Source organism: Salvelinus sp. IW2-2015, linkage group LG3 (assembly GCF_002910315.2).
Source record: "Salvelinus sp. IW2-2015 linkage group LG3, ASM291031v2, whole genome shotgun sequence".
NCBI lineage: Eukaryota > Metazoa > Chordata > Actinopteri > Salmoniformes > Salmonidae > Salvelinus > Salvelinus sp. IW2-2015.
Window position 1 is genome coordinate 13,330,704 of NC_036840.1, and position 27,141 is coordinate 13,357,844.

General features: G+C 43.5%; 1 protein-coding gene across 1 annotated transcript in view; it reads left to right on the plus strand.

The window, feature by feature from the left end:
* The window catches only part of LOC111951182 (copine-8), a 122,931-nt gene that overhangs the window by 12,156 nt on the left and 83,634 nt on the right, over positions 1 to 27,141 (plus strand). Inside the window, exons 2-3 of the mRNA XM_023969252.2 lie at positions 20,997 to 21,037; positions 26,657 to 26,703. Of these exons, the coding sequence (XP_023825020.1) occupies positions 20,997 to 21,037; positions 26,657 to 26,703 (88 nt within the window). The remainder of the gene's footprint in view (positions 1 to 20,996; positions 21,038 to 26,656; positions 26,704 to 27,141) is intronic.

Below are 27,141 nucleotides of genomic sequence, written 5' to 3' on the forward strand. Positions count from 1 at the left end.
ACAGGTAGTGGCTGAAGAAGGCCGGAAGGGGCTTGCCTCAGTCTTATTCTGAGCACAAACGGTGCATGTGGCGACGAAGGCAGAGAGGCATCAGGAACCATTGTGGGCCTTCAGAAATCTTGTCGGAGGAAGGCCATGACAGGTAAGCCCTGAGGAATGAGCCCATTCCAGGACCCGGGACCGGACTGAATTAGGGGCGAACAACCGGTTAGCCAGGCCACCTCCAGGGGCAGGCTGGGAACATTGTGTCTTGCGGACCAGGGTCTCAATACGCCAGCCCACAGCAGCCGCAAGGCATGATGTAGGGAGGATGGTCTAGGAGTCAGAGGATGTGGCAACGGGACTGTACAGGCGAGAGAGGGCATCAGGTTTAACATTCTTGGACCCTGGGCGATAGGAAATGGTGAAGTTGAACCTGGTGAATAACAGAGCCCACCAGGCCTGCCTGGAGTTAAGGCGCTTGGCTGTGCGGAGATATTCCAAATTCTTGTAGTCGGTCCAAACCAAAAATGGATGTTCTGCTCCCTCCAGCCAGTGTCTCCACTCCTCCAGCGCCATCTTGACCGCCAGGGGTTCTCGGTTACCCACGTCGTAGTTTCTTTCTGCAGAGTTGAGACGATGGGACAGGAAGGCACAGGGATGGAGCTTTTGGTCCTGGATGGATCTCTGGAACAGGATAGCCCCCACTCCAATGTCAGAAGCATTGACCTCAACCACCAACTGAGGGGACGGGTCCAATCCACTACTGCTTTCACCTTTTCATCTGGACCATCTGGACATTTCCTTCAGCGATTACATATCCCAGAAAGGAGAGGGTAGAACAGTGGAACTCACATTTCTCCACTTTCATAAATAACTGGTTCTCCAGGAGGCACTGAAGGACATGTCAAACATGGAGGATGTGTTCTTGGGCAGAACGGGAAAAAAACAGGATGTCGTCGCGGTAGACAAACACGAAATGATTTAACATATCCCGGAGCACATCGTTTACCAGGCCCTGGAAGACCACGTTGGTGTGACCAAACAGCATGACCAGGTACTCATGTCCACTGGCAGTGTTGAAGGCTGTCTTCCACTCATCCCCTTCGCGTATCCAAACCAGGTGGTAGGAATACCAAAAGTCCAGCTTGGAGAAGATGGTAGCGCCCTGGAGAGGTTCGAAAGCCGAGGAGAGGAATGGTAGGGGGTAACGATTCTTGATCGTTATGTCATTAAGGCCCCGGTAGTCAATGCACGGACGCAGGGTCTTGTCCTTCTTTTCCACAAAGAAAACCCTACACCGGCAGGGGATGCAGAAGGACGGATGCATCTAGCAGCCAGAGAATCTTCAATATACTCCTCCATGGCCTTGGTCTCTGGGATAGGGAATATAGCCGACCACGAGGCAGTGTGGTACCTGGGAGAAGGTCAATGGCACAATCGTAGGGATGACGCAGGGGAAGAGAAGTAGCCCGTGCCTTGCTGAAGACTTCCAGGAGGTCATGGTACTCTGCGGGGACGACAGAGAAATCCAAAGCTTGACTTAAGCTCTGAGAAGGCCGTCTTGGGGAAGGCTGCGCTGCTTTGAGGCAATGAGAATGGCAGAACGGACTCCAACCCAGGATTGAACTCGTGGTCCAGTTAATAACGGGGTTGTGTTTTTGGAGCCGTCCAGTGCTCTAGCGTCCATGGAAACAGAGAGGAGTTGAGTGGGGATACCTAATTCAGAAACTAGGGTAGCGTCCGTAAAACTCTCATCTAGCTCTGCCCAGTTGCATAGGTTCCGGTGTATCTGACTCAGCCGTCGCCGATGATTCTCGAGGGAATTCGGGTGGCTTCGGGTCTTCTCGGAAATACTGCCTTCGGGGACTTCCGGATTCCTTCGGAGATGAACGAGCAGCAGCGGATGAATGAGTGTGCCCAAGACCAGACCACCTCTCACTCCTGCATTCCCGTAGACGCCCATCAATCCTAAGAGTAAGGGCGAGGACAGGTGAAACAGATCAGGGTGTGACAAAAAGCTTATTTCTCTCAAATGTTATGCACAAATTTGTTTACATCCCTGTTAGTAAGCACTTCTACTTTGCCAACATAATCCATCCACCTAACAAGTGTGGCATAACAAGAAGCTGATTAAACAGCATGACCATTACACAAGTGCACCTTGTGCTGGCGACAATAAAAGGCCACTTTAAAATATGCAGTTTTGTCACACAGCACAATGCCACAGATGTCTCAAGTTTTGAGGGAGCGTGCAATTGGCATGCTGACTGCAGGAATGTCGCTGTTGCCAGAGAATTGAATTTTCATTTCTCTACCATAAGCCCCCTCCAGCATTGTTTTAGAGAATTTGGTAGTACGTCCGACCGGCCTCACAACCGCAGACCATGTCTAACCACGCCAGCCCAGGACCTCCACATCTGGCTCCTTCACTTGTAGGATCACCGAAGACCAACCAATATCCAGCAACCGGACAGCTGATGAAACTGTGGCTTTGCACAACCAAAGAATTTCTACACAAACTGTCAGAAACTGTCTCGGGAAGCTCATCGTACTCACCAGGGTCTTGACCTGACTGCAGTTTGGCATCATAACTGACTTCAGTGGGCAAATGCTCACCTTCGATGGCAACTGGCATGCTGGAGAAGTGGACTCTTTATGGATGTATCCCGGTTTCAACTGTACCGGGCAGATGGCGAGTATGGCGCTGTGTGGGTGAGAGGTTTGCTGATGTCAACGTTGTGAACAGAGTGCCCTGTGGTGGGGTTATGGTATGGGCAGGCATAAGCTTCGGCCAACGAACACAATTGCATTTTATCGATGGCAATTTGAATGAGATAGCGTGACGAGATCCTGAGGCCCATTGTCGTGCGCCGCCATCACCTCATGTTTCAGCATGATAATGCACAGCCCCATTTCTCAAGGATCAGTAGATAATTCCTGGAAGCTGAAAATGTCCCAGTTTTTCCTTGGCCTGCATACTCACCAGACATGTCACATATTGATCATGTTTGGGATGCTCTGGATTAGGGCTGGGCGATATGGCCTAAAACTCATATCTTTATATTTTTTATTTATTTCTTTACTTATGGGTGATTTCAAGATTATATATCTTGATTTAAAAAATATATATAAAAACATCTAAGCTTTGTTGTACAATTAAAGGTCAAATACACTACATTTAAATCTGTCAGCAATAATCTAATGATTTCAGAGATTGTAAAATTATACCTAGGCTGAATATATATATGCCTTCCACAACCATAAAACCAACTAATAATGTCATTATTTTATCAAAATAGTTGTACTGGCTTTTCTTTTCAATAAACACTGATTTGGTTTTCAGGTCTGTCTATAAAAATGCTAATTTTGTTACAAATTTAACGTGAACCACGCATAATGCACATTCACTAACAATGCAGCAGGCATCGTAGAAAATTAACACTGTTTATGAGACCAATCTCTCAAGCACAAGCCAACGTGCTAGCGAGTAGCCAGCTAATATTTATATTTCAAGTTTAGCCAACTTGGATCTAGGTATAATTTCACAAGCTCTGAATTCATCTAACAAGGCAAAACAGTTGAATTGTTCGTCTCCAACTGTTTGAACAGCATGCTAGCCTGTCCACTTTGTTCAGTGGTAGGTAGGCCACAAATCAAGTGGCCTACCTAATTTCTTTGAATTGGAACGAGTTGCAAATTCCTTATATAATGATTGTATGCTTATTGCACATTTATAAAACAGACTAAACAGCTAGTATAACAATCTTTATTTGACTAAAATGCTGCTAGCGATACGTGGTACCGTAATGTGCGTGCGCACGACCAAACAGAATGAATGTTCATTGGTACATCCGATTTAGTAGCGTCTGCTCAAAATTGAGGGGATGAAACATAAACAGGTTCTGCCCCTGAACAAGGCAATTAACCCACTGTTCCTAGGCCATCATTGTAAATAAGAATTTGTTCTGAACTGACTTGCCTAGAAAATTTGTAATTGTATATACAGTTGAAGTCGGAAGTTTGCATACACCTTAGCCAAATACATTTAAACTCAGTTTTTCACCATTCCTGTCATTTAATCCTTGTAAGAATTCCCTGCCTTAGGTCAGTTAGGATGACCACTTTATTTTAAGAATGTGAAATGTCAGAATAATAGAGAGAGAATGATTTATTTCAGCTTTTATTTCTTTCATCACATTCCCAGTGGGTCAGAAGTTTACATGCACTCAATTAGTATTTGGTAGCATTGCCTTTAAATTGTTTAACTTGGGTCAAATGTTTTGGGTAGCCTTCCACAAGTTTCCCACAATAAGTTGGGTGAATTTTGGCCCATTCCTCCTGACAGAGCTGGTGTAACTGAGTCAGGTTTGTAGGCCTCCTTGCTCGCACACGCATTTTCAGTTCTGCCAACAAATGTTCTATGGGATTGAGGTCAGGGCTTTGTGATGGCCACTCCAATACCTTGACTTTGTTGTCCTTAAGCCATTTTGCCACAACTTTGAAAGTATGCTTGGGGTCATTGTCCATTTGGAAGACCCATTTGCGACCAAGCTTTAACTTCCTGACTGACATCTTGAGATGTTGCCTCAATATATCCACATAATTGTCCATCCTCATGATGCCATCTATTTTGTGAAGTGCACCATTCCCTCCTGAAGCAAAGCACCCCCACAACATGATGCTGCCACCCCCGTGCTTCACGGTTGGGATGGTGTTCTTTGGCTTGCAAGCCTACCCCTTTTTCCTCCAAACATAACGATGGTCATTATGGCCAAACAGTTCTATTTTTGTTTCATCAGACCAGAGGACATTTCTCCAAAAAGTACGATCTTTGTCCCCATGTGCAGTTGCAAACTGTAGACTGGATTTTTTTATGACGGTTTTGGAGCAGTGGCTTCTTCCTTGCTGAGCGGCCTTTCAGGTTGTGTCGATATAGGACTCGTTTTACTGTGGATATAGATACTTTTGTACCTGTTTCCTCCAGCATCTTCACAAGGTCCTTTGCTGTTGTTCTGGGATTGATTTGCACTTTTCGCACCAAAGTACGTTCATCTCTAGGAGACATAACGCGTATCCTTCCTGAGCGGTATGACGGCTGCATGGTCCCATGGTGTTTATCCTTACTATTGTTTGTACAGATGAACGTGGTACCTCCAGGCGTTTGGCAATTGCTCCTAAGGATGAACCAGACATGTGGAGGTCTACAATTTTTTTTCTGAGGTCTTGGCTGATTTCTTTTGATTTTCTCATGATGTCAAGCAAAGAGGAACTGAGTTTGAAGGTAGGACCTTGAATTACATCCATAGGTACACCTCTATTTGACTCAAATTATGTCAATTAGCCTATCAGAAGCTTCTAAAGCTATGACATCATTTTCTGGAATTTTCCAAGCTGTTTAAAGGCACAGTCAACTTAGTGTATGTAAACTTCTGACCCACTGGAATTGTGATACAGTGAATTATAAATTAAATAATCTGTCTGTAAACAATTGTTGGGGAAATGATGTGTGTCATGCACAAAGTAGATGTCCTAACTGACTTGGCAAAACTATAGTTTGTTAACAAGAAATTTGTGGAGTGGTTGAAAAACGAGTTTTATTGACTCAAACCTAAGTGTATGTAAACTTCCGACTTCAACTGTATGTGCCCTCTGTTCGCCATTGTTTTGTTGGATTTTGTTACCATGTCCGTTGGTCTGTGAGTATCTGTGCTTTGTTATTTTGGCTTTCGTGCTGCGTGTATTGTGCACTTATTATTACGGGTCTCATCCCGTGTATTGTTGTGAATTTGTTGTTACAGTTCTTGCCCTGTGTAGTGTATTGCGGGTTTCGTCCCGTGTATTTATTCGAGGTTTTACCTCACTTTTTTGTTTGGGTTACATCCCTGTGTTTTTGTATACATGCCTTTTCATGGCATTTTGTATACTTTGGGTGGAGAATTAAACCCCCCTATTACGAATTCCTGCACTTGTCTCCAATCATTTACGTGACAAAATAACACATATGGAATCATGTAGTAACCAAAAAAGTGTTCGTTTTGATGTCTTCAGTATTATTCTACAATGTAGAAAATAGTAAAAATAAAGAAAAACCCTGGAATGTGTAGGTGTGTCCAAACATTTGACTGTTACTGTATGTCAATAAGGTGTTAAAAATAAATAATCTTTAATACATTTGCAAAACAATCAAAAAAATTGATTCTACTTCGTCATTATGGGGTATTGAGTGTAGATTGATGAGGATTTGTATTTATTTAATACATTTGAGGCTGTAACGTAACAAAATGTGGAAGAAGTCAAGAGGTCTGAATCCTTTTCGAATGCACTGTATACAAATATTTTGTAGTTTATTTTGATACATTGTACTGATTTAAATACACCTCACATCTTGCCAATAAAGTTGTCCACGGTCATGTGACCTTTGGAACGCTACATGGTGGGAGATACTGGTGGATGTTCTCTTCAATGGCCAGAACCTTAATGATTAACATTTAAGGCATTTGTCATATGGTATGCCAGACATTTCTGCGTCCCAAATGTCACCCTATTCCCTATAAAGTGCACAATTTTGACCAAGGCTCATATAATAGATTCCTGAATACATCAATAACCATAATTACAAGTCAACAGCACTTGCTCTAAAGAGCTCCTCTCTTCACACCGCCAAGAGCCTAGTCAGCCTGAACTCTGAACTCACTTCAATCACCCGGTGACATATTGCTTTTTTTGGCCCTGATCTTTCTTGTTGGAAGAGTGTGACCCTCAACTTAACTCCAGTTCCTTTCACTACTGTCAGCACTTTTCGTTTTATTTGCATTTTGCAGGCAATCAAACTTTAGCTGTGAATGGGTTTTTGTATGGATTCATGAAATTACGTTTTTATTTACTATGTAATTCTAAGATTAAATATTTAATGTTATCATGCTTGGTTTACTTTATATACGTTTAAATATAGTATGATTAGTTGAAGGTGTGTTAGCACTTGGTTGGAACACAACTCTGCACATCACATGGGTCCTTTGCACCAGAATTGAGGAGCTCTATCTTAACTCTCTAAATCACAGGCTAAACTTTTTTGACTGACAGGTGAAGGTTTGAGTGACAGCCACAGGTGGTCATGATTCTCTCTTCTCAGCCTTTTCACTGTTGGAATATTGGAAACAAGAAGTTAGGGGGCTGGGCCTCAACCTGACTCTGTCAGTCACTGTCACCATTGTGATATTGAGGCTGACAGACTGCTGGAGAAGCAAGTATCCATGTCCACATCTGTTCATCTTTCTCTGACTCTGTCTCTGACTCTGTCTCTGACTCTGTCTCTGACTCTGTCTCTGTCTGTGTGTGTGCTAAGAAATATGTAGTCTTGCATGTGTGTATCAGTCATTTGTGTGTGTGTGTGTGTGTGTTTGTTCATGTACTCTAATTTACATATTCTTAAATGACAAAGATGTCAACAACATGCCATCAGATAGAAACGCTACAGTGATGATTTACGAACACGTCGTAATAAGATTTCATCATGTCCTCCTCTTGAGTCATATAGAAAGAAGGAGGGAGAGAAGAGATGGTTTGAGAGAGATAAACAGAGGGTATGACTAACACACACACACACACACACACACAGACTCAGCACATTCCAGCGAGTGGGGTACTCTCATGGGCCTAATATAGTAATCCCCACCCTGGTCACATCTCTCTTGTAGTTAATATTCCTCTGGGTGTCCCCTCTCTCATCTCTACCCTGGGGAGGCAGACAAACGCTCTGCTCTTCTCTGCAATGCTTAGGGATCCCCTGGCTCCCGTCGGCCTGCTGCCCTGCCATGCTGCTGCCATACTGTCAGCCCTAACAGCCTTTCCTCTACTGGGCTCTCCTCTCTGCTGGAGGACTGGCACAGTGAAGCAAGGGAAGCGGGAGTGTAAGAGAGGGGTAGAGAGGTGGAGGGGAAGAGAGTGGAGAGAGAGTTGGAGGAAAGGTCAGAGAGAGAAATAGACAGACAAGAGATCACCTTCAATCAATCAGAATGGGTTCTCCTCAGAATCCATGAATGAAACAATGACACTTCAGTAAATGTGTTATTGTGCCTAGCTAAGATGGAATACATTGATAGATGGTGGTAAGACCTGAGATTGAGAGAGGGGGGGCAGGGAAACAGAGTGAAAAGAAAGAGCGAGAGAAGGAGGGAGAGAGAGATAAGCATATTAACTACCTCTGCCAGTGTTTATAGTAAATGGTAATGCATAGTTGTGTCTCAGAGGAAGGGCTATACTTCTGTGGCATGTCACTCATGACCACCACTGAGTTTGCATATTGACATAAGAGTGGATTTGCCTAGTAATGTAAAACATGCCAAGCACAGGTTGAAATATTAATTGTGTTTTGTGTGCGAGTGCGTACGTGTGTGTGTGAGAAGGTGATCGCATGCGTACACACTGCCTAGTCTCTTTGCTCACCCAGCCCAGCTTGTCAGTAAAAATTAGGACAGGTCTCTCCGAGAGAGGCACTGAGAATATACAAGTCACAGCGCTGCTGATGCTCTCTTTCTGTGTGTGTGTGTGTGTGTGTGCACACCTTTTGCTTGTGTGTGTGTCTATGAAAGAGGTAGACATGGCGAGAAATGATAATGTGTGTGAGAAAAAAAGAGGGAGGGATAGGGAGAAGGATATAGGGAAAATGTAGAGAGAGGGGAAATAGACAGAAAGGCATAGCTAGCTTCTACCTGTGGAGCTGGGCTCAGTGACCTGTTGAAAAGCCTCAGCTCATATTAGCATGCTCTGTTGCTCCTGTTCTCTCCAGATGTTGCCAAGCATAATCCTGCTCTGTTGCCATTGTTGCCACACTCATATCCATGTCCTTTCAATACAGTACAAGCCACCATGGAAATAGAAAACATTTTTTATTTTTTATTTCACCTTTAATTTACCAGGTAGGCTAGTTGAGAACAAGTTCTCATTTACAACTGCGACCTGGCCAAGATAAAGAAAAGCAGTTCGACACATACAACAGGACATACATGGAGTAAACAAACATACAGTCAATAATACAGTAGAAATAGTCTATATACAGTGTGTGTAAATGAGGTAGGATAAGGGAGGTAAGGCAATAAATAGGCCATGGTGGCGAAGTAATTACAATATAGCAATTAAACACTGGAATGGTAGATGTGTAGAAGATGAATGTGCAAGTAGATATACTGGGGTGCAAAGGAGCAAGATAAATAAATAAATACAGTATGGGGATGAGGTAGTTGGATGGGCTATTTACAGATGGGCTATGTACAGGTGCAGTGATCTGTGAGCTGCTCTGACAGCTGATGCTTAAAGCTAGTGAGGGAGATATGAGTCTCCAGCTTCAGTGATTTTTGCAGTTCGTTCCAGTCATTGGCAGCAGAGAACTGGAAGGAAAGGCGGCCAAAGGAAGAATTGGCTTTGGTGGTGACAAGTGAGATATACCTGCTGGAGCGCGTGCTACCGGTGGGTGCTGCTATGGTGACCAGTGAGCTGAGATAAGACGGGGCTTTACCTAGCAGAGACTTGTAGATGACCTGGAGCCAGTGGGTTTGGCGACAAGTATGAAGTGAGGGCCAGCCAACGAGAGCGTACAGGTCGCAGTGGTGGGTAGTATATGGGGCTTTGGTGACAAAACGGATGGCACTGTGATAGACTGCATCCAATTTGTTGAGTAGAGTGTTGGAGGCTATTTTGTAAATGACATCGCCGAAGTCGAGGATCGGTAGGATGGTCAGTTTTGCGAGGGTCTGTTTGGCAGCATGAGTGAAGGATGCTTTGTTTCGAAATCGGAAGCTGATTCTAGATTTAATTTTGGATTGGAGATGCTTAATGTGAGTCTGGAAGGAGAGTTTACAGTCTAACCAGACACCTAGGTATTTGTTGTTGTCCACATATTCTAAGTCAGAACCGTCCGGTGTAGTGATGCTTGACGGGCGGGCAGGTGCGGGCAGCGATCGGTTGAAGAGCATGCATTTAGTTTTACTTGCATTTAAGAGCAGTTGGAGGCCACRGAAGGAGAGTTGTATGGCATTGAAGCTCGTCTGGAGGTTAGTTAACACAGTGTCCAAAGAAGGGCCAGAGGTATACAGAATGGTGTCGTCTGCGTAGAGGTGGATCAGAGAATCACCAGCAGCAAGAGCGACATCATTGATGAAAACATAGAAAACATATACACTAGAAGTAAATATTAATATAGGATTTCTATGGGTATGATACAGTACCAGACAAAAGTTTGGACATACCTACTCATTCCAGGGTTTTTCTTAATTTTGAAAATATTTTTTACATAATGAATAAGAATAATAGTGAAGACATAAAAACTATGAAATAGCACATATGAAATCATGTAGTAACCAAAACATTGCTAAACAATTTTGTATTTGAGATTATTCTAAATGGCCACTGTTTGCCTTGAGGACAGCTTTGCACACTCTTGGCATTCTCTCAACCAGCTTCATAAGGTAGTTATCTGGAATGCATTCATATTAACAGGTGTGCCTTGTTAAAAGTTCATTTATGGAATTTCTTTCTTTAATGCGTTTGAGCCAATCAGTTGTGTTGTGACAAGGTAGGGCTGGTATACAGAAGATAGCCCTATCTGGTAAAAGACCAAGTCCATATTATGGCAAGAACAGCTAAAATAAGCAAGGAGAAATGACAGTCCATCATTACTTTAAGACATGAAGGTCACTCAATGCGGAAAATGTCAAGAACTTTGAACGTTTCGTCAAGTGCAGTTGCAAAAACCATCAAGCGCTATGATGAAACTGGCTCTCATGAGGACCGCCACAGGAAAGGAAGACCCAGAGTTACCTCTGTTGCAGAGGATAAGTTCATTAGAGTTAACTGCACCTCAGATTGCAGCCCAAGTAAATGCACAGAGTTCAAGTAACAGACACATCTCATCATCAACTGTTCAGAGGAGACTGCGTGAATCAGGTCTTCATGGTCGAATTGTTGTTAATATACCACTACTAAAGGACACAGATAAGAGGAAGAGACTTGCTATAGTACAGTCTACATTAAAAGATCCCAACTTTTTGAGAAAGTACAGTCTCTGTTGACTCTTTTTGTAGATCAGGTCTGTACACTGCATATATTCACCTAATTTGTTTCTGTATCAGGATCTCCTTCAATGTGGAGGTAGGTAGGCAATGTTATGTTGCTAAGATTAGAATCCCAGCACTATGTTCACTACTACAACAGGGAGAAGGAATCTCACAGATTGAGAGTGTTTTTTGTTCTTTGGTACTGTGGCTGTATGGAAGCATAGATGTAAAATTCTACACCACACTTTGAGTTAGAATCGGCACACTGTGTGTGTGTTTGGCAGAGCTGTTTTCTTCCATGGTGGTGATTGTATCTAGTTCAGTGTGATGGTGTATTCTCTGTGGATCCATTATCTAGGCCACACCGGGAAGAGAAAGAGAAGAGAGAAGGAAGCAAGAGGTGAGAGAGAAGGGAAAGAGAGGGAGGAAAGGCCCTCTGTGGGATCTGACTTTGTTCTGGGAAAAACCCCTCTCCCACACCAAGGAGAGAGGACAGAAGAGGAGAAGACAGGAGAGGAGGGGCGAGGATACGAAAGGAGAGGAGAGAATGTGAGAAGAAGGGAAAGGAGAGAAAGTGTTTGCTCACATTTACAATCTTACCTCCTTTCCTCTCCCCTCTCCTTGTTTTCTCTCCGTGCAGTGACAGTGTTACCCATGGCCAGCAGGACAGTAACATCCCTGGTTAAGTCACAGTTTCACAGACCAGTGCCATGGTGTTGCAGTTTTTTTTCTAATTCTGAACTACCTTTTCTTACTCTACTTGGGGGGGGGGGGGGGCTGTAACTGTACTGTGTGTGTGACTTCGCCATTCCATTCAGGTAAAATCTATTTCTCGAGTTGCACAGTAGAGGATGATGGGTAATGTAGGTCAGGGTCCTGGGGGTTCTGCCACATGTTCAGCGGGTTGTCATGGTAATGCTGTCATAACCAAACAGTGGCAATCTCTCATTTGTGAGCCGATCAGAGAGACATCCTTGATATGTTCATTAAATTAAATGTCTGTACGAACACATCTCATCAGAGAGAGCGAGAGGAGAGAGGCAATGAGAAGAGAGAAGGGGGATACTATCAAATCAATTTTTACTTGTCACATACACATGTTATTGCGGGTGTAGCGAAATGCCTGTGTTTCTAGCTCCAACAGTGCAGTAATATCTAACAATTCACAGCAATACACACAACCTAAAAGTAAAATAATGGAATTAAGGAATATATGAATATTAGGATGAGCAATGTCAGAGTGGCATAGACTAAAATACAGTAGAATAGAATACAGTATATACATATGAGATGAGTAATGCAAAAATATGTAAACATTATTAAAGTGACTAGTGTTCCATTATTAAAGTGGCTAGTAATTTCAAGTCTATGTATATGGGGCAGCAGTCTCTAAGGTGCAGGGTTACGTAACCGGGTGGAAGCCGCCTAGTGATGGCTATTTAACAGTCTGACCTTGAGATAGAAGCTGTTTTTCAGTCTCTCAGTCCCAGCTTTGATGCACCTGTACTGACATCGCCTTCTGGATGATTGTGGGGTGAACATTCAGGGGCTTGGGTGGTTGTTGTCCTTGATTATCTTTTTGGCCTTCCTGTGACATCGGGTGTTGTAGGTGTCCTGGAGGGCAGGTAGTTTGCCCCCGATGATGCGTTGGGCAAACTGCACCACCCTCTAGAGAACCCTGCTGTTGCGGGCAGTGCAGTTGCTGTACCAGGTGGTGATACAGCCCGACAGGATGCTCTCAATTGTGCATCTGTAAAAGTTTGTTGGTTTCAGGTGCGCCTTCTTCACCACACTGTCTGTGTGGGTGGACCATTTCAGGTCGTCAGTGATGTGTACGCCTAGGAACTTGAAGCTTTCCACCTGCTCCACTGCGGTCCCGTCTAGGTGGATAGGGACGTGCTCCCTCTATTTTCCTGGCACCACCGTCCCAGGACCCTCACCTCCTCTCTGTAGGCTGTCTCGTCATTGTTGGTAATCAGGCCGGCCTAGTTCTGTTGTGTCGTCTGCATACTTGATGATTGAGTTGGAGGCGTGTGTGGCCATGCAGTCATGGGTGAACAGGGAGTACAGGAGTGGGCTGAGCACGCACCCTTGTGGGGCCCCTGTGTTGAAGATCAGCGAAGTGGAGATGTCTACCTTCACCATCTGGGGGTAGCCCGTCAGGAAGTCCAGGACCCAGTTGCACAGCGCAGGATTCAGTCTCAGTGCCCCGAACTTAATGATGAGCTTGGAGGGTACTATGGTGTTGAATGCTGAGCTATAGTCAATGAACAGCATTCTTACATAGGTATTCCTCTTGTCCAGATGGGATAGGGCAGTGTGCAGTGCGATGGCGATTACATCGTCTGTGGATCTATTGGGGCGGTAAGCAAATTGTAGTGGGCCTGTGGTGTCAGGTACGGTAGATATGATCCTTAACTATCCTCTCAAAGCACTTCATGATGACAAAAGTGAGTGCTACGGGGCGAAAGTAATTTAGTTTAGTTAGCTTTGCTTTCTTGGGTACAGAAACAATTGTGGACATCTTGTAGCAAGTGGGGGCAGCAGACTGGGATAGGGAGAGATTGACTATGGTCAGTCTAGCCAGCTGGTTTGCGCATGCTCTGAGGATGCGGCTAGGGATGCTGTCAGGGCCGGTAGCCTTGTGAGGGTTAACATGCTTAAATGTCTTACTCACGTCGGCCACGGAGAAGGAGAGCCCACAGTCATTGGTAGCGGGCCACGTCGGTAGCACTGTGTTATCCTCAAAGCGGGCAAAGAAGGTGTTTAGCTTGTCCGGAAGCAAGACGTCGGTGTCATGGCTGGCTTTCCCTTTGTAGTCCGTGATTGTCTGTAGACCCTGCCACATACTGTATGTCTTGTGTCTGAGCCGTTGAATTGCTATTCCACTTTGTCTCTATAGTAGTGATGTACCGATATTACATTTTTGGCCGATACCGATATCCAATATTTTCCTTGCCAAAAAAAACGATACCGATATTGACAATTTTTGCAGCCTTTTAAGCATTCTAGTGAAGTTAAATAGTTAACAGAGACTGCTGCGTTCATGTGTGTATGGCACTGCTTCTCAGTGCAGGAGGCGTCACCACAGTCCCTGGTCCGAATCGAGTATCACATCTGTATCACATCTGGCCGTGATTGGGAGTCCCATAGGGCGGCGCACAATTGGCCCAGAGTCGTCCTGGCCGTCATTGTAAATAAGAATTTGTTCTTAACTGACTTGCCTAGTTAAATAAAGGTTACACACGCACACACACCACACTGACCAAAATGTTATTTTGTTGGCATTTACGTATGTCCCCATTACCAGTAAAACATAATCAAAACCTATTTGTTTCACTTACTTGCTGTGCTGTTTCGTTGTTAATTTGTTCAGTTGTTTCATTCTCAATCAGGATTTCTATGGAACGCCGTTTTGGGTCTTTGCGTGTCAAAAAAGATACACTTCAAATAGTGTTATTTGACTTGTAAAATAATACTATTTGACGTGTCAAATAAGCTTGTTGACTAATCAGGACCTGAATATGACTGCACGTCACATAATAATTTAACGCGTTCATACATTTTTTATGTAGTTATTACAGATTGATTACACTATCACTCGTATTCCATATGTCACAACGATTCATTGATACGTATGCTATGATGCTGATAAAGTTGTCTCGGTGGTCGGAACCATCTATGTGAAGCTAGCCACAATAAGGATTAGCCACACTAGTGGACTTCGCGGTTAGCCTTCAAAATAAAAGTATGGCATAATTATACTATTTGTGTTTATTTGCATCACTGTCAATGACACTTTTATTTTGAAGGCAAACCGCAAATTCCACTGTTGTGCCTAATCCTTATTGTGGCTAGCTTCACAACACATAACCCGGTCCGGTCAAGCCTCACTAGCCAGATGAAGCTAGCTGGCTGCCTATAACGTTAGCTTTGGGCAATAGGGTTAAGTAGCTGGCTAGCTATTTTTTTTCATCAACTGAAGTTCAATTTCAATAGGCGAACAACTGTATTGGTGATAGCTAGGTACCATGCTAAAGCTAGCTACCCCAGAAGTTGCGGTCAAACAAATTATGCTTTATTACCAACACGGTATTGTAAACACATTGTTTGTGGCCGGTGTTTTCTTGTTTGCAGACTTTTTTGTACAGCTTTGACAGTATCTTTTTTGACACGCAAAGACCCAAACGGCGTTCCACAGTATGTATGTCGTGAAGCGAATAGCAGTGACGCTATTACTGTGTAACTCCAGTAAGGCAACATCAGAAAATAGCGCACTCGACCGGTGCTCGACCAGTCGGCGAAGGCCAACATCACCCACGACAGAGAATGGTTGATTGTCAACGGCAATGAATTCCATTATCTTGGCTTTAATGGATTTTGCCTTTGCGTTGTCTCGCTGAAATGTTGTTACTCATTCAAATGACTACTCGACTTGTTGACTGCTCAATCCACACAGCAGACATTGTGTGGGCTAGGTTAGGAATGCTGTGTTGCACGTGTAACGCCAACTTTTACGTGGCGTCATTACATCATGTACCTACGTTATATAGGTATGCACGGTAGCTTTAACATCGGCGTTAAACTAGACATCGGGCCGATACCGATGGTGGCATTTTTAGCTAATGTCGGCCGATTCCGATATGTTCGCCGATATATCGTGCATCCCTACTCTATACTGACGTTTTGCCTGTTTGATTGCCTTACAAAGGTTGCCTTACAACTTGTTTGAGTTTCTGCCTATAGGAAGGGATGAGCAAAATGGAGTCGTGATCAGATTTGCTGAAGGGAGGGCAGGGGAGAGCCATGTAGGCATCCCGGAAGTTGGAGTAGCAGTGGTTGAGTGTTTTAGCAGCACGAGTACTACAGTCAATGTGTTGATATAACTTCGGTAGCGTTTTCCTCAAATTTGCTTTGTTAAAATCCCCAGCTACAATAAATGAGGCCTCAGGATATGTGGTTTCCAGTTTGCATAAAATCCAGTGAAGTTCTTTGAGGGGCGTCGTGGTATCGGCTTGAAGGGGAATATACACGGCGGTGACTATAACCGAAGAGAATTCTATTGTGAGGTATTCTAGGTCAGGTGAACAAAAGGACTTCAGTTTCTTTATGTTATCACAATCCCACCATGAGTGGTTAATCATGAAACATACACCCCCGCCTTTCTTCTTCCCGGAGACTTCTTTATTCCTGTCTGTGCGATATATTGAGAACCCAGCTGGCTGTATGGACAAAGACAGTATTTCCCGAGAGAGCCATGTTTCTGTGGAACAGAGTATGTTAAAATCCCTGTCCTCTGGAAGGAGATTCTCGCCCTGAGCTCATCTACTTTATTATCCAGAGACTGAACATTAGCGAGTAATATACTCGGAAGCGGTGGATGGTGTGCGTGCCTTCTGAGTCGCACTCCGAATACCTCTTCTCCGCCAGCGGTGTTTGGATCAGCATTTGGAATCAGTTCATTTGCCCTGGAGGGTACGAACAAAGGATCCAATTTGGGAAAGTTGTATTCCCGGTCGTAATGCTGGTGAGTTACTGCCACTCTGATATCTTAAAGTTATTTCAGGCTGTATGTAATAACACAAAAAGTTTCCTGGGCTAATAATGTAAGAAATAACACAAAAAAATGAAATACTGCAATAAAGAGCTGCCATATCTGTTGGTGTCATCTTGCTATTTACTCTGTGAAACAGCTCTTGTCTCTTCTCCTGTTTTTAATGAGCAGAGGGCTGATGTCAAACTTATATCGTCCCATCGGGAGCTGCTGTCTGAGTGGGATAAATACTCCTACCCCAAAAGAACTAGATGTCGGACGGTTGCTATGGTTACCGTTGTTGCTGAGACATTCCATCACTCGGGCCGAGTGACGAGGACAGAGGACCGAGTCGGGCCCCGCTGGGGCTTGGTGACTGGGAGGGGGGCGTGTCTTACACGTGATAGGCAGCGCCTTTCTCTCTCTCTCTCTCCATCTTTCACTATCAATTCAGTTCAATTCAATTTGCTTCATTGCCACAACGTAACAATGTACGTATTGCCAAAGCGTACTTCTCTCTGTTTAAAAGAGCTCCGAAAGGCTTTTAGAATAATTAAACCTCTCAGAAAGGATAGGCGCCTCTTCTCACACTCATCTATCCCTGTCTGTCTGTCAGTCTTTCTCTTTCCTACTCTATTTCTTCCTTACCTACTGGGGACAGCCAGCCAGCCAGCCAGCCAGCCAGCCAGACAGACAGACAGACAGACAGACAGACAGACAGACAGACAGACAGACAGACAGACAGACAGACAGACAGACAGACAGACAGACAGACACCTGCTCTTATGGTTCTATTGGTGCTTTGGTCTTTTTCCCATTTTTTTTCTAAAGATATTTGTCTGGCCTGGTGTCAGATCTCTCTCCACCCCCACTTGTTCTCAGATGTCAGGTTTGTTATGCACTGTGACTGATGACCCTCACACTGGGTGAATCTCAGGGGCATCAGCCTTCTGTCCTCTTTACCCTCCTGGGGAGAGGAGATGAGGTGACAGAGACACAAATGAACTTCTTTGATCAGACCTGGAGTCAGTTCTCAGCAGTTTAGAGTTAAGATTGGTGGAGGCTGGAGCCCACAGTTGTTTGGTTAGTTGAGCTGGTCTACACAGGAAGGCCATATAAGAAAATATTTGCTTGACAATCACCGGCTGACAAAATGTAATGACCGATACTGCCCTAATGCGCGCACACACACACACACACACACACACACACACACACACACACACACACACACACACACACACACACACACACACACACACACACACACACACACACCACACACACACACAACACACACACACACACACACACACACAGGGGGAATCTAGGGGCCCATTACACACACAGCAAGGACCAAAGGGCCAATTTCAGTGATGTAACCAGCCATCAGTCTGGCTAAAATATTTATCTCCTGCTATGATGAAGGAAGCCTGGTTTAAAATGCCGTCACGACCATGCAGACTAGAGGTTGACCGATTAATCGGAATGGCCGATTTTAATTAGGGCCGATTTCAAGTTTTCATAACAATCAGATTTTTTTTACACCTTTTTTTACACCTAGGAACGGTGGGTTAACTGCCTCGTTCAGGGGCAGAACGACAGATTTTTACCTTGTCAGCTCGGGGGATTCAATCTTGCAACCTTACAGTTAACAAGTCCAATGCTCTAACCACCTGATTACATTGCACTCCACGAGGAGCCTGCCTGTTACGCGAATGCAGTAAGCCAAGGTAAGTTGCTAGCTAGCATTAAACTTATCTTATAAAAAACAATCAATAATAATCACTAGTTAACTACACATGGTTGATGATATTACTAGTTTATCTAGCGTGTCCTGCGTTGCATATAATCGATGCGGTGCGTATCGTTGCTCCAATGAGTACCTAACCATAAACATCAATGCCTTTCTTAAAATCAATACACAGAAGTATATATTTTTAAACCTGCATATTTAGCTAAAAGAAATCCAGGTTAGCAGGCAATATTAACCAGGTGAAATTGTGTCACTTCTCTTGCGTTCATTGCACACAGTCAGTGTATATGCAACAGTTTGGGCCGCTTAATTTGCCAGAATTTTACGTAATTATGACATAACATTGAAGATTGTGCAATGTAACAGGAATATTTAGACTTATGGATGCCACCCGTTAGATAAAATACGTAACGGTTCCGTATTTCACTGAAAGAATAAACATAGTTTCCGGATTCTACCATATTAATGAGCTAAGGCTCGTATTTCTGTGTGTTATTATGTTATAATTAAGTCTATGATTTGATAGAGCAGTCTGACTGAGCGATAGTAGGCACCAGCAGGCTCGTAAGCATTCATTCAAACAGCACTTTCGTGCGTTTTGCCAGCAGCTCTGCTGTTTATGACTTCAACTCCTGAGATTAGGCTGGTGTAACCGATGTGAAATGGCTAGCTAGTTAGCGGGGTGCGCGCTAATAGAATTTCAACGTCACTCGCTCTGAGACTTGGAGTGGTTGTTCCCCTTGCTCTGCAAGGGCCGCGGCTTTTGTGGAGCGATGGGTAACGCTGCTTCGAGGGTGGCTGTTGTCGTTGTGTTCCTGGTTTGAGCCCAGGTAGGAGCGAGGAGAGGGACGGAAGCTATACTGTTACACTGGCAATACTAAAGTGCCTATAAGAACATCCAATAGTCAAAGGTTAATGAAATACAAATGGTATAGAGAGAAATAGTCCTATAATTCCTATAATTACCTGGGAATATTGAAGACTCATGTTAAAAGGAACCACCAGGTTTCATATGTTCTCATGTTCTGAGCAAGGAACTTAAACGTTAGCTTTCTTACATGGCACATATTGCACTTTTACTTTCTTCTCCAACACTTTGTTTTTGCATTATTTAAACCAAATTGAACATGTTTCATTATTTATTTGAGGCTAAATAGATTTTATTGATGTATTATATTAAGTTAAAATAAGTGTTCATTCAGTATTGTTGTAATTGTCATTAAAAATCGTCCGATTAATCGGTATCGGCTTTTTTGGTCCTCCAATAATCGGTATCGGTATCGGCGTTGAAAAATCATAATCGGTCGACCTCTAATGCAGACCATACTATAGCCTCTGCAGCTTTTAGACATTTACACACACACACAGGAATGCATCCACACATACACTCACTGACAAAGTGAGTGAGTCAGTGAGCAACATGGGTAACAGGAAACAGGAAGGCATGGACACAGACAGATCAGTGTTCCCTCCTGTCCTACAGCAGGCCAAAGCCTCTGCTGATCCCTGGGCTTTAACGGGATAAAGTGGAACATGTCAGAATTTCCTGACATTTCATCACCTTTTATACAGCTCAGTAAGTGTCAGGGATAGTTCAATGGGACATGAACCAGCAGGTCAGGAGGAGAGAAGGGTATGTTATCTCTCCCTGCAGAACCATTAACGTTTCCAAGCCATGGCAGAGAAGTCACTTACTGTATCTCATCTCTCGTTCCCTCACTCCGTCCATCCCCCCCATTCCTTCATCCAGTCCTGATCTTATAGGATGAATGGATGTGTGTCGGAATCACTCCAGCAAATTCACTGAAGAACAGCTCAATTATATTAGAGGTAACTGTATTACCCAAATTCCCTGCTTTTAAATGAGTCAATCTTCCCAGCCCTATTTGGTGAATATTCTCCATCCCCCAGAGTGAAGTAGAAATGCTTTATGACTGGTGTAAGATCTGTCTCTGGTTGTGGAGTTAGCATTTCAAGGTGGGTGGGGGTTCAGGTTATTTTGTTTGTAAACGAGTCATTGATTCCAGTGGGGTTTGAAGGTGTTCATGGGTAGGGGCTTAGGGGTAGTTTGTCCGTTTAATGTAAATTAATAGTTTAATTGACTGATTCTCTAGGGGTTGGGACTAGGGGGTTGAAAGGCGGCCCCATCCCAAGGGAGGTGCACAGGATGTGTTCTTGATCACTGATGATGCCGTCACTATAAACCCCCTCGTGCGCATCATGATATAGAAGGTGTTACTGATCATAACGGATGGGGCTTTTTAGCAGCACTGTCAATGTGCATTTCATGGCCGCCTCTCTCCCTTACCTTAATCTTTTTCTGTCTGGTAATTAGCCTGAGAAGGCGAGACCCGTTCCGCTCTGTAACGGCTGCTACAGCAATCCCTCGTTTACAGGCCTCATCTGTTAGCCAATCAGAGCATGACGCTCATGTCTCTCTTCCCAAATGGCACCCTATTGAAAAGTAGGGTAATATTAAGGGAATAGGTTGCCATTTGAGACGCAATCCTGTCTGTCACGCTTGTATCCTGTATCTATCCCCAACGGTGTTCGCTGCCTTAACTAACGAGAGCCTTAATGAGCCAATCAGCGTCTCGTTGTGTTTAACGAAGCAACATGGTGTCAGTTTTACTTATTCACACCTCGCTCCCTCCTGTTTGTTTTCTCTTCACAGAAATCTGCTGGACATGGATACCTTCTCCAAATCAGACCCAAGTAAGATCACTATGGTTTTCTGTTTATTTGTTTGTTCCACAATGACACTGTAATATCTGTTCCATAACAATGTTTCTGTATAAATGGTAAGTGTGTGAGTGTGCCTGGGGGCATCCTGAAGCTCCGGCTCTCCTGATGAGCCAAAATATCTCCAACAAGCATTCTATCCTGTTCAGCAGGATTGGGGTCAATTTCAATTCCAGTAAATTCAGAAAGTTTACCAAATTCCAATAACAATTCAAATTCTTCCTCCTTGAAAAGCTATGAAGAGAATTGGAATTTCAGTGTACTTCCTGAATCGACTAGAATTGAAACGGAATTGACCCCAACCCTGATGTTCAATCATTTAACCCCTCTTTATGCCCTAATCCAAGACCTAACCTGTCTTAACCCATCCTCACACTCCCTATTTAACCTCCTCTTTCTGTCTGGGCCCATTTTCCCAAAAGCATTGTAAGAACCTTCGTATTAGCATTGGTAGCCCATTACACTCGTACCCATATACGGGTTGAAAATGGCAGATTTGGGCCCCTAAATTGGAACGATGTGGCTGTACAGTAAAATGAACAAGCTTTCAAATGATGCCCCCTGACCCAGATTGTGATTTAAAATGGGCAGTTTTTGGATTGTGTAATTTTTATTTAATTAGCTAGGCAAGACAGTTAAGAACAAATTCTTATTTACAATGACGGCCTACCCCGGCCAACGCTGGGCCAAATTGTGCGCTGCCCTATGGGACTCCCAATCACAGCCGGATATGATGCAGCCTGGATTTGAACCAGGGGCTGCAGTGATGCCTCTTGCAGTGAGATGCAGTGCCTTAGACCGCTGCGCCACTCGGGAGCAACAACAACAGTAATTGTGTGATGGCGGGGATGCAGGGTTGTGTTCTAAAGAAAGAACTACAAGTGTAAAAGAAAAACGTATAGTTGAAGAATCTTCTTTGAGTCATAAAGGTGCATTGAAATGACTTAGGATCTTTGGAGAGGTGTGTGGCCGCTTGGAAACACCAATTAGTCGCTCTCACTCAAACCTTTGTCATTGCTTTATCTTATGTTGCACCTACCCCACATTTTTCAGGAATATTCTTATAATCTGACTGAATGTATCCAGAGTATTTTCAGATTTCGTTATCAACAAATGTGGCGAAATGTACAACAAAAAAATTCACATAAAATGTACAGTGTAATATTCGTGTAATATCAGTCTTGTGTCAGGTGAACTGTTGGGTTCTCAACTTTGGTCTAATCATTTTCCCGTAATCTCCAAACTGTTCCCTTTCAATTACTACCGTGCTTATGTATATGCTTTTCATATTTCTTCGTTAAGAATCTTTAAGAAACGTAGCCCGATCCATTTAGGCCAATTGCCACTCAAAATCTCAAAGCTGTTTCCCAAAACTTTAAAAATGCTTGTTATTTACTGACTGCTTCAGACCACCAGCTAAGTGAGCCGTTGGATGCTTTTTTGTCCTTCTGCGTCACTTTATACACAGAAGATCTCCGCTAAACATAGATAAGCATCTTGATTCTGTCCCTCTTTCGACCGCTGATACAAAGTTGCCAATGTCTTTCCAATTGTTACACAAGCTAAGGATAAAAATGTGCTTCAAATTAAGAATGTTGGTGACTGCATTAAACAATTAATACAGTAGGCCTATAGGCTACAAACAGGCCTACATACACTGAGTGCACAAAACATTAAGAACACCTTCCTAAGATTGAGTTGCACCCCTTTTGCCCTCAACATAGCCTCAATTTGTTGGAGCATGGACACTACAATGTGTCGAAAGCGTTCCACAGAAATGCTGGCCCATGTTGACTCCAATGCTTCCCACAGTTGTGTCAAGTTGGTTGAATGTCCTTTGGGTGGTGGACCATTCTTGATACACATGGGAAACTGTTGAGTGTGAAAAAAATCAAGTAGCATTGAACTTCTTGACACACTCAAACCGGTCCGCCTGCCACCTACTACCATACCCCATTCAAAAGGCACTTAAATATTTTGTCTTGCCCGTTCACCCTCTGAATGGCACACATACACAATGCGTGTCTCAATTGTTTCAATGCTTAAAAATCCTTCTTTAACCTGCCTCATCTCCTTGAGCTACACTGATTTGAAGTGGATTTTACAAGTGACATCAATAAGGGATCGTAGCTTTCACCTGGATTCACCTGGTCAGTCTGTCATGGAAAGAGCGTTTCCAATGTTTTTTACACTAAGTGTATTTCAATCATATTGAAATCAATTTCATGTTCAATCAATTGAGTTATATTTTGCTAATTGTACAGCTATAGTGTCTGTAATTATTGCCTCATTATATTTCATGATGTGCAACAATGTGCGCATTATAAGCCGTGTCCATATTTGCAGCCGTAGGTGATAATATCTCTCTTGGAACTGATACGTCGTCAGTATTATGAAATAATTCTAATGTTAAGCTAAAATTTGAATGGGGAAAGCTGACCCAAGAGCAACGCTGCCTTTCTTTTCGAACCCTATCACTGTCGACACATGCCCAGCGGGGTTGGTTTAAATGCGGAAGACACATTTCAGTTGAATGCGTTCAGTTGTACAACTGACTAGGCATCTCCCTTTCCCTTTCCGACGACGCACTTCGTGAATCGGAGCCAATGCCTTTTCAATGTTAGTCATCCGTCGCCGGATGAATGACGTTGGCAACGGATGAGTCTCTCACAAAAACACACGCAAACAATCTGCCTTGTGATGGATACAACTCGTATACATTAGTATGCCATACAACATGGATTACGCACAAAGGTGTGAGTCACTCCCTACTTTGACATGTTTAATTTATTTGTACAGTAAATGTGTGAAGAGGACCAGAGAGCCAAATTCCTACTCTGAATATATAGAACCATTCAGTAGGCGTGACCTGTTGTGCTTTGTTTTCCCTTCTGTTTAATTGAGAAGGTCAGCATACAGACAATAGTGTTTCTGTTCTTGATACCTTCATCGTTAATGAGCCAGGAACAATTTTGCATTAGTTTAACTTTGAAATATCTCAACTCCTTCACCAGCATACCTAGGCCCTTCCTTCCACCCCTCCAGCCTTAGCTTCTCCTTTATTTGCGTTTTAGTTCATTTATTATTATTTTTTACAGGGACAGTGCACATGAATCAATCAGTAAAAGTGCCGGTTTTAGCCAGTCGGCTCGTTTTCAACCGTAGTCCCTGGGCAGGTTATTAAAAACAATTACAATACAGACAAACAATGAGCAGTGAGCACATGCAGATCAACATAGGACAAGCAACACGTAGCATGCAGACAGAGAAACATACTGTCGAACAAGCAACACGGAGCACGCAGACAGAGCAATAGTACAAAATACATAAAAGCAGCAGTTTTGACTAAAGGTCAACCCAGTGTTTTCTTAATGGTTTTCTGGAGGGTCACGTGAAACACGTGCACATTTAATAAGGCTTTGGGGAAACCATGCTTCTTAAATGTTATTCATATCAGTGTGACGTTATGGATGTCAAATCAAATGTGATTGGTTGAATACAACAGGTGTAGACTTTGCAGTGAAATGCTTACTTACGAGCTGTTCCCAACAATAGAGTTAAAAAGTAAGGAAAATATTTGCTAAATACTGTAAAAAAGGAAATGGTAACACAATAGTAACAATCACAAGGAGTACCAGTACCAAGTCAATGTGCATGGGTAAGAGGTTGTTAAGGTAATACAGTATGTACATGTAGCGGTAGGGGTAAAATCAGGATATATAATAAACAGAGTAGCAGCTGTTGTGTGTGTGTGTGTGTGTGTGGTGTGTGTGTGTGTGTGTGTGTGTGTGTGTGTGTGTGTGTGTGTGTGTGTGTGTGTGTGTGTGTGTGTGTGTGTGTGTGTGTGTGTGTGTGTGTGTGTGTGTGTGTGTGTGTGTGGTGTTGTGTTGTGTGTGTTGGAGTGTCCGTGTAGTATGTGTGTGTGTGGTGTGTGTTGGTATTAATCAGTGTAGTATCTGTGAGTGTGTGGGGAGAGTCAAGTGAGTGTGCATAGAGCCAGTGCAAGAGAGTTGGTGCCAAATGTTGTATGTATGTGTCAGTGGGGGCTGCTGAGGGGAGGAGTAATGGCAGTAGTGGAGTCAATGGAATGGTATCGAAGACGTAGTTTCCATGTTGATACCACTCCATTGACTCCATTCCAGCCAATATTATGAGCCGTCCTCCCCTCAGCAGCCTCCTCTACTGTATGTATGTATGTATGTATGTATGTATGTATGTATGTATGTATACATCAGTACGTATGTATGTGTTATTATGTTATCATTTACTGATGAATCACTCTGGGCTGTGTATTAATCAGTAATGTGTGTGTTGTTGTGGCACTTTTGCCTTCTTTCTATATCTCTCCATCTTTCTCTATCTTTCTCTCTCGCTCTCTTTCTCTCTTGCTCTCTTTCTCTCTTGCTCTCTTGCTCTCTTGCTCTCTTTCTCTCTTTCTCTCTTGCTCTCTTCTCTTTCTCTCTCTCTGGTTAGAACGCATCACATATGCTCTTCATCTTTCTGTTTTTCTTTTCTTCCAGGCCTTTTGTCCGCTTGTCTCCTTTTTCTGCCTGTCTTGACATTCTTGATCTCAATATTCAGCATCTCGAAATTCTGTCTCTGAGTCTCGCCCCCTCTATTCTCCCCTCCTCCACAACTCCAGCCCAAAATAGAAACAGGGCGTCGTCCTTCTTCTCACGCCTCGTTAGTCAATCAAAGTGACTCCACTCATATGTCACGGGTCATATTCTCAAGGCAGATTTATTCATATTCATATATGGGATCTGTGGCGAAGATTAGGGAGAAGGAGGCTTTGTGACTAATAATGATAGGCTTATGATGATGAGCCAGGTCCAGAGCCATATACAATCATGTATGGAGGCACTTGTGCTGAGTGGCCATCTTAATCATGCTGAGTGCTGCTGCTCAAGTCTCCCAGCATTAAGCTGCTTCAGTGGGCAGCGAGAGGGGCCAGGCAACGCCAGGGGACAGGGGAGGGATAGGGGGGCAGAAGGACAACTTTGGCCTTTTCTTCCCAGGTCTCAGGTGAGACTTAGGGATCATATCTCTCTTTGGGCATGCCTTTGAAAAGGAAGGGAGAAGGAGAGAAAGAGAAATCCAGAGATAGTGGGAGTGAGGTAGAGAGAGAGGGGAGAGCGAGAGACGGGGAGAGAGTGAGTGTGAGAGAGATGTCAGTGATGGCGGGACAAAGGTTGCTCTTATGTTTGCTACATTCCTCTCTTCCCTCTGTAACAAGCATATGAACAGAGGATAACTGGCTTCAGCTCTCCTCGGGGCTGCCGAGTAAGTGATTAAATAATGTAGGTGTGTGTGTGTGTGTGTGTGTGTGTGTGTGTGTGTGTGTGTGTGTGTGTGTGCGCAAGCACCACTACCTTAACAGGAGTTTATTATGTTGTGCATTCTCGAAGCCCTACTGAAAAAGTGCACCATGAATGAGCTCAGTTTTTTTCGCACTAGAGCATTATGGTGGTGTTGTTAAAATATTCCTCCTATAATGTTTGTAACTCTGTAATGCATTTTCCTCACACTCAAAAGGTCATGCAGGGTCCCCTGTTTAACCTTGTTCTTCTGTGTTTCTCCCTCTTCATCTAGTATGCGTTCTGTACACACAAGGCATTGGCAATAAGGAGTGGAGAGAGGTAAGTCCCCTTCAGTTAGCCTACACAGTACACCAGATACTGAATTGAAAAGGCCTGATATTCAACATGATCTTTGGCACTCAAACCTCAATATTTATACAAGTAAATTATGAAATGAATCCTCAACCCCTCTGCATATTTTCCCCTATGATTAATAATTACTGAAATATCGGACCCACATAACCCCTATAGATAGCTGTGTAGGTATTACTCTGTCTGTGTCCCAAATGGCACCCCATTTCCTACATATGGGCCCTGGTCAAAAGTATTGCACTATATAGGAAACAGTGTGTCATTTGGGAGGCAGCCTCTGACATCGGTAATGTCACTCTCAAGTAATGAATTCTCAATATTTAATTTATTCATTTGAAATTGAGTTGCACCATGATATTTTCGGAGCGGTCAATTCGTTTCTCTCTCTCTCTCCGTTAGAAATTG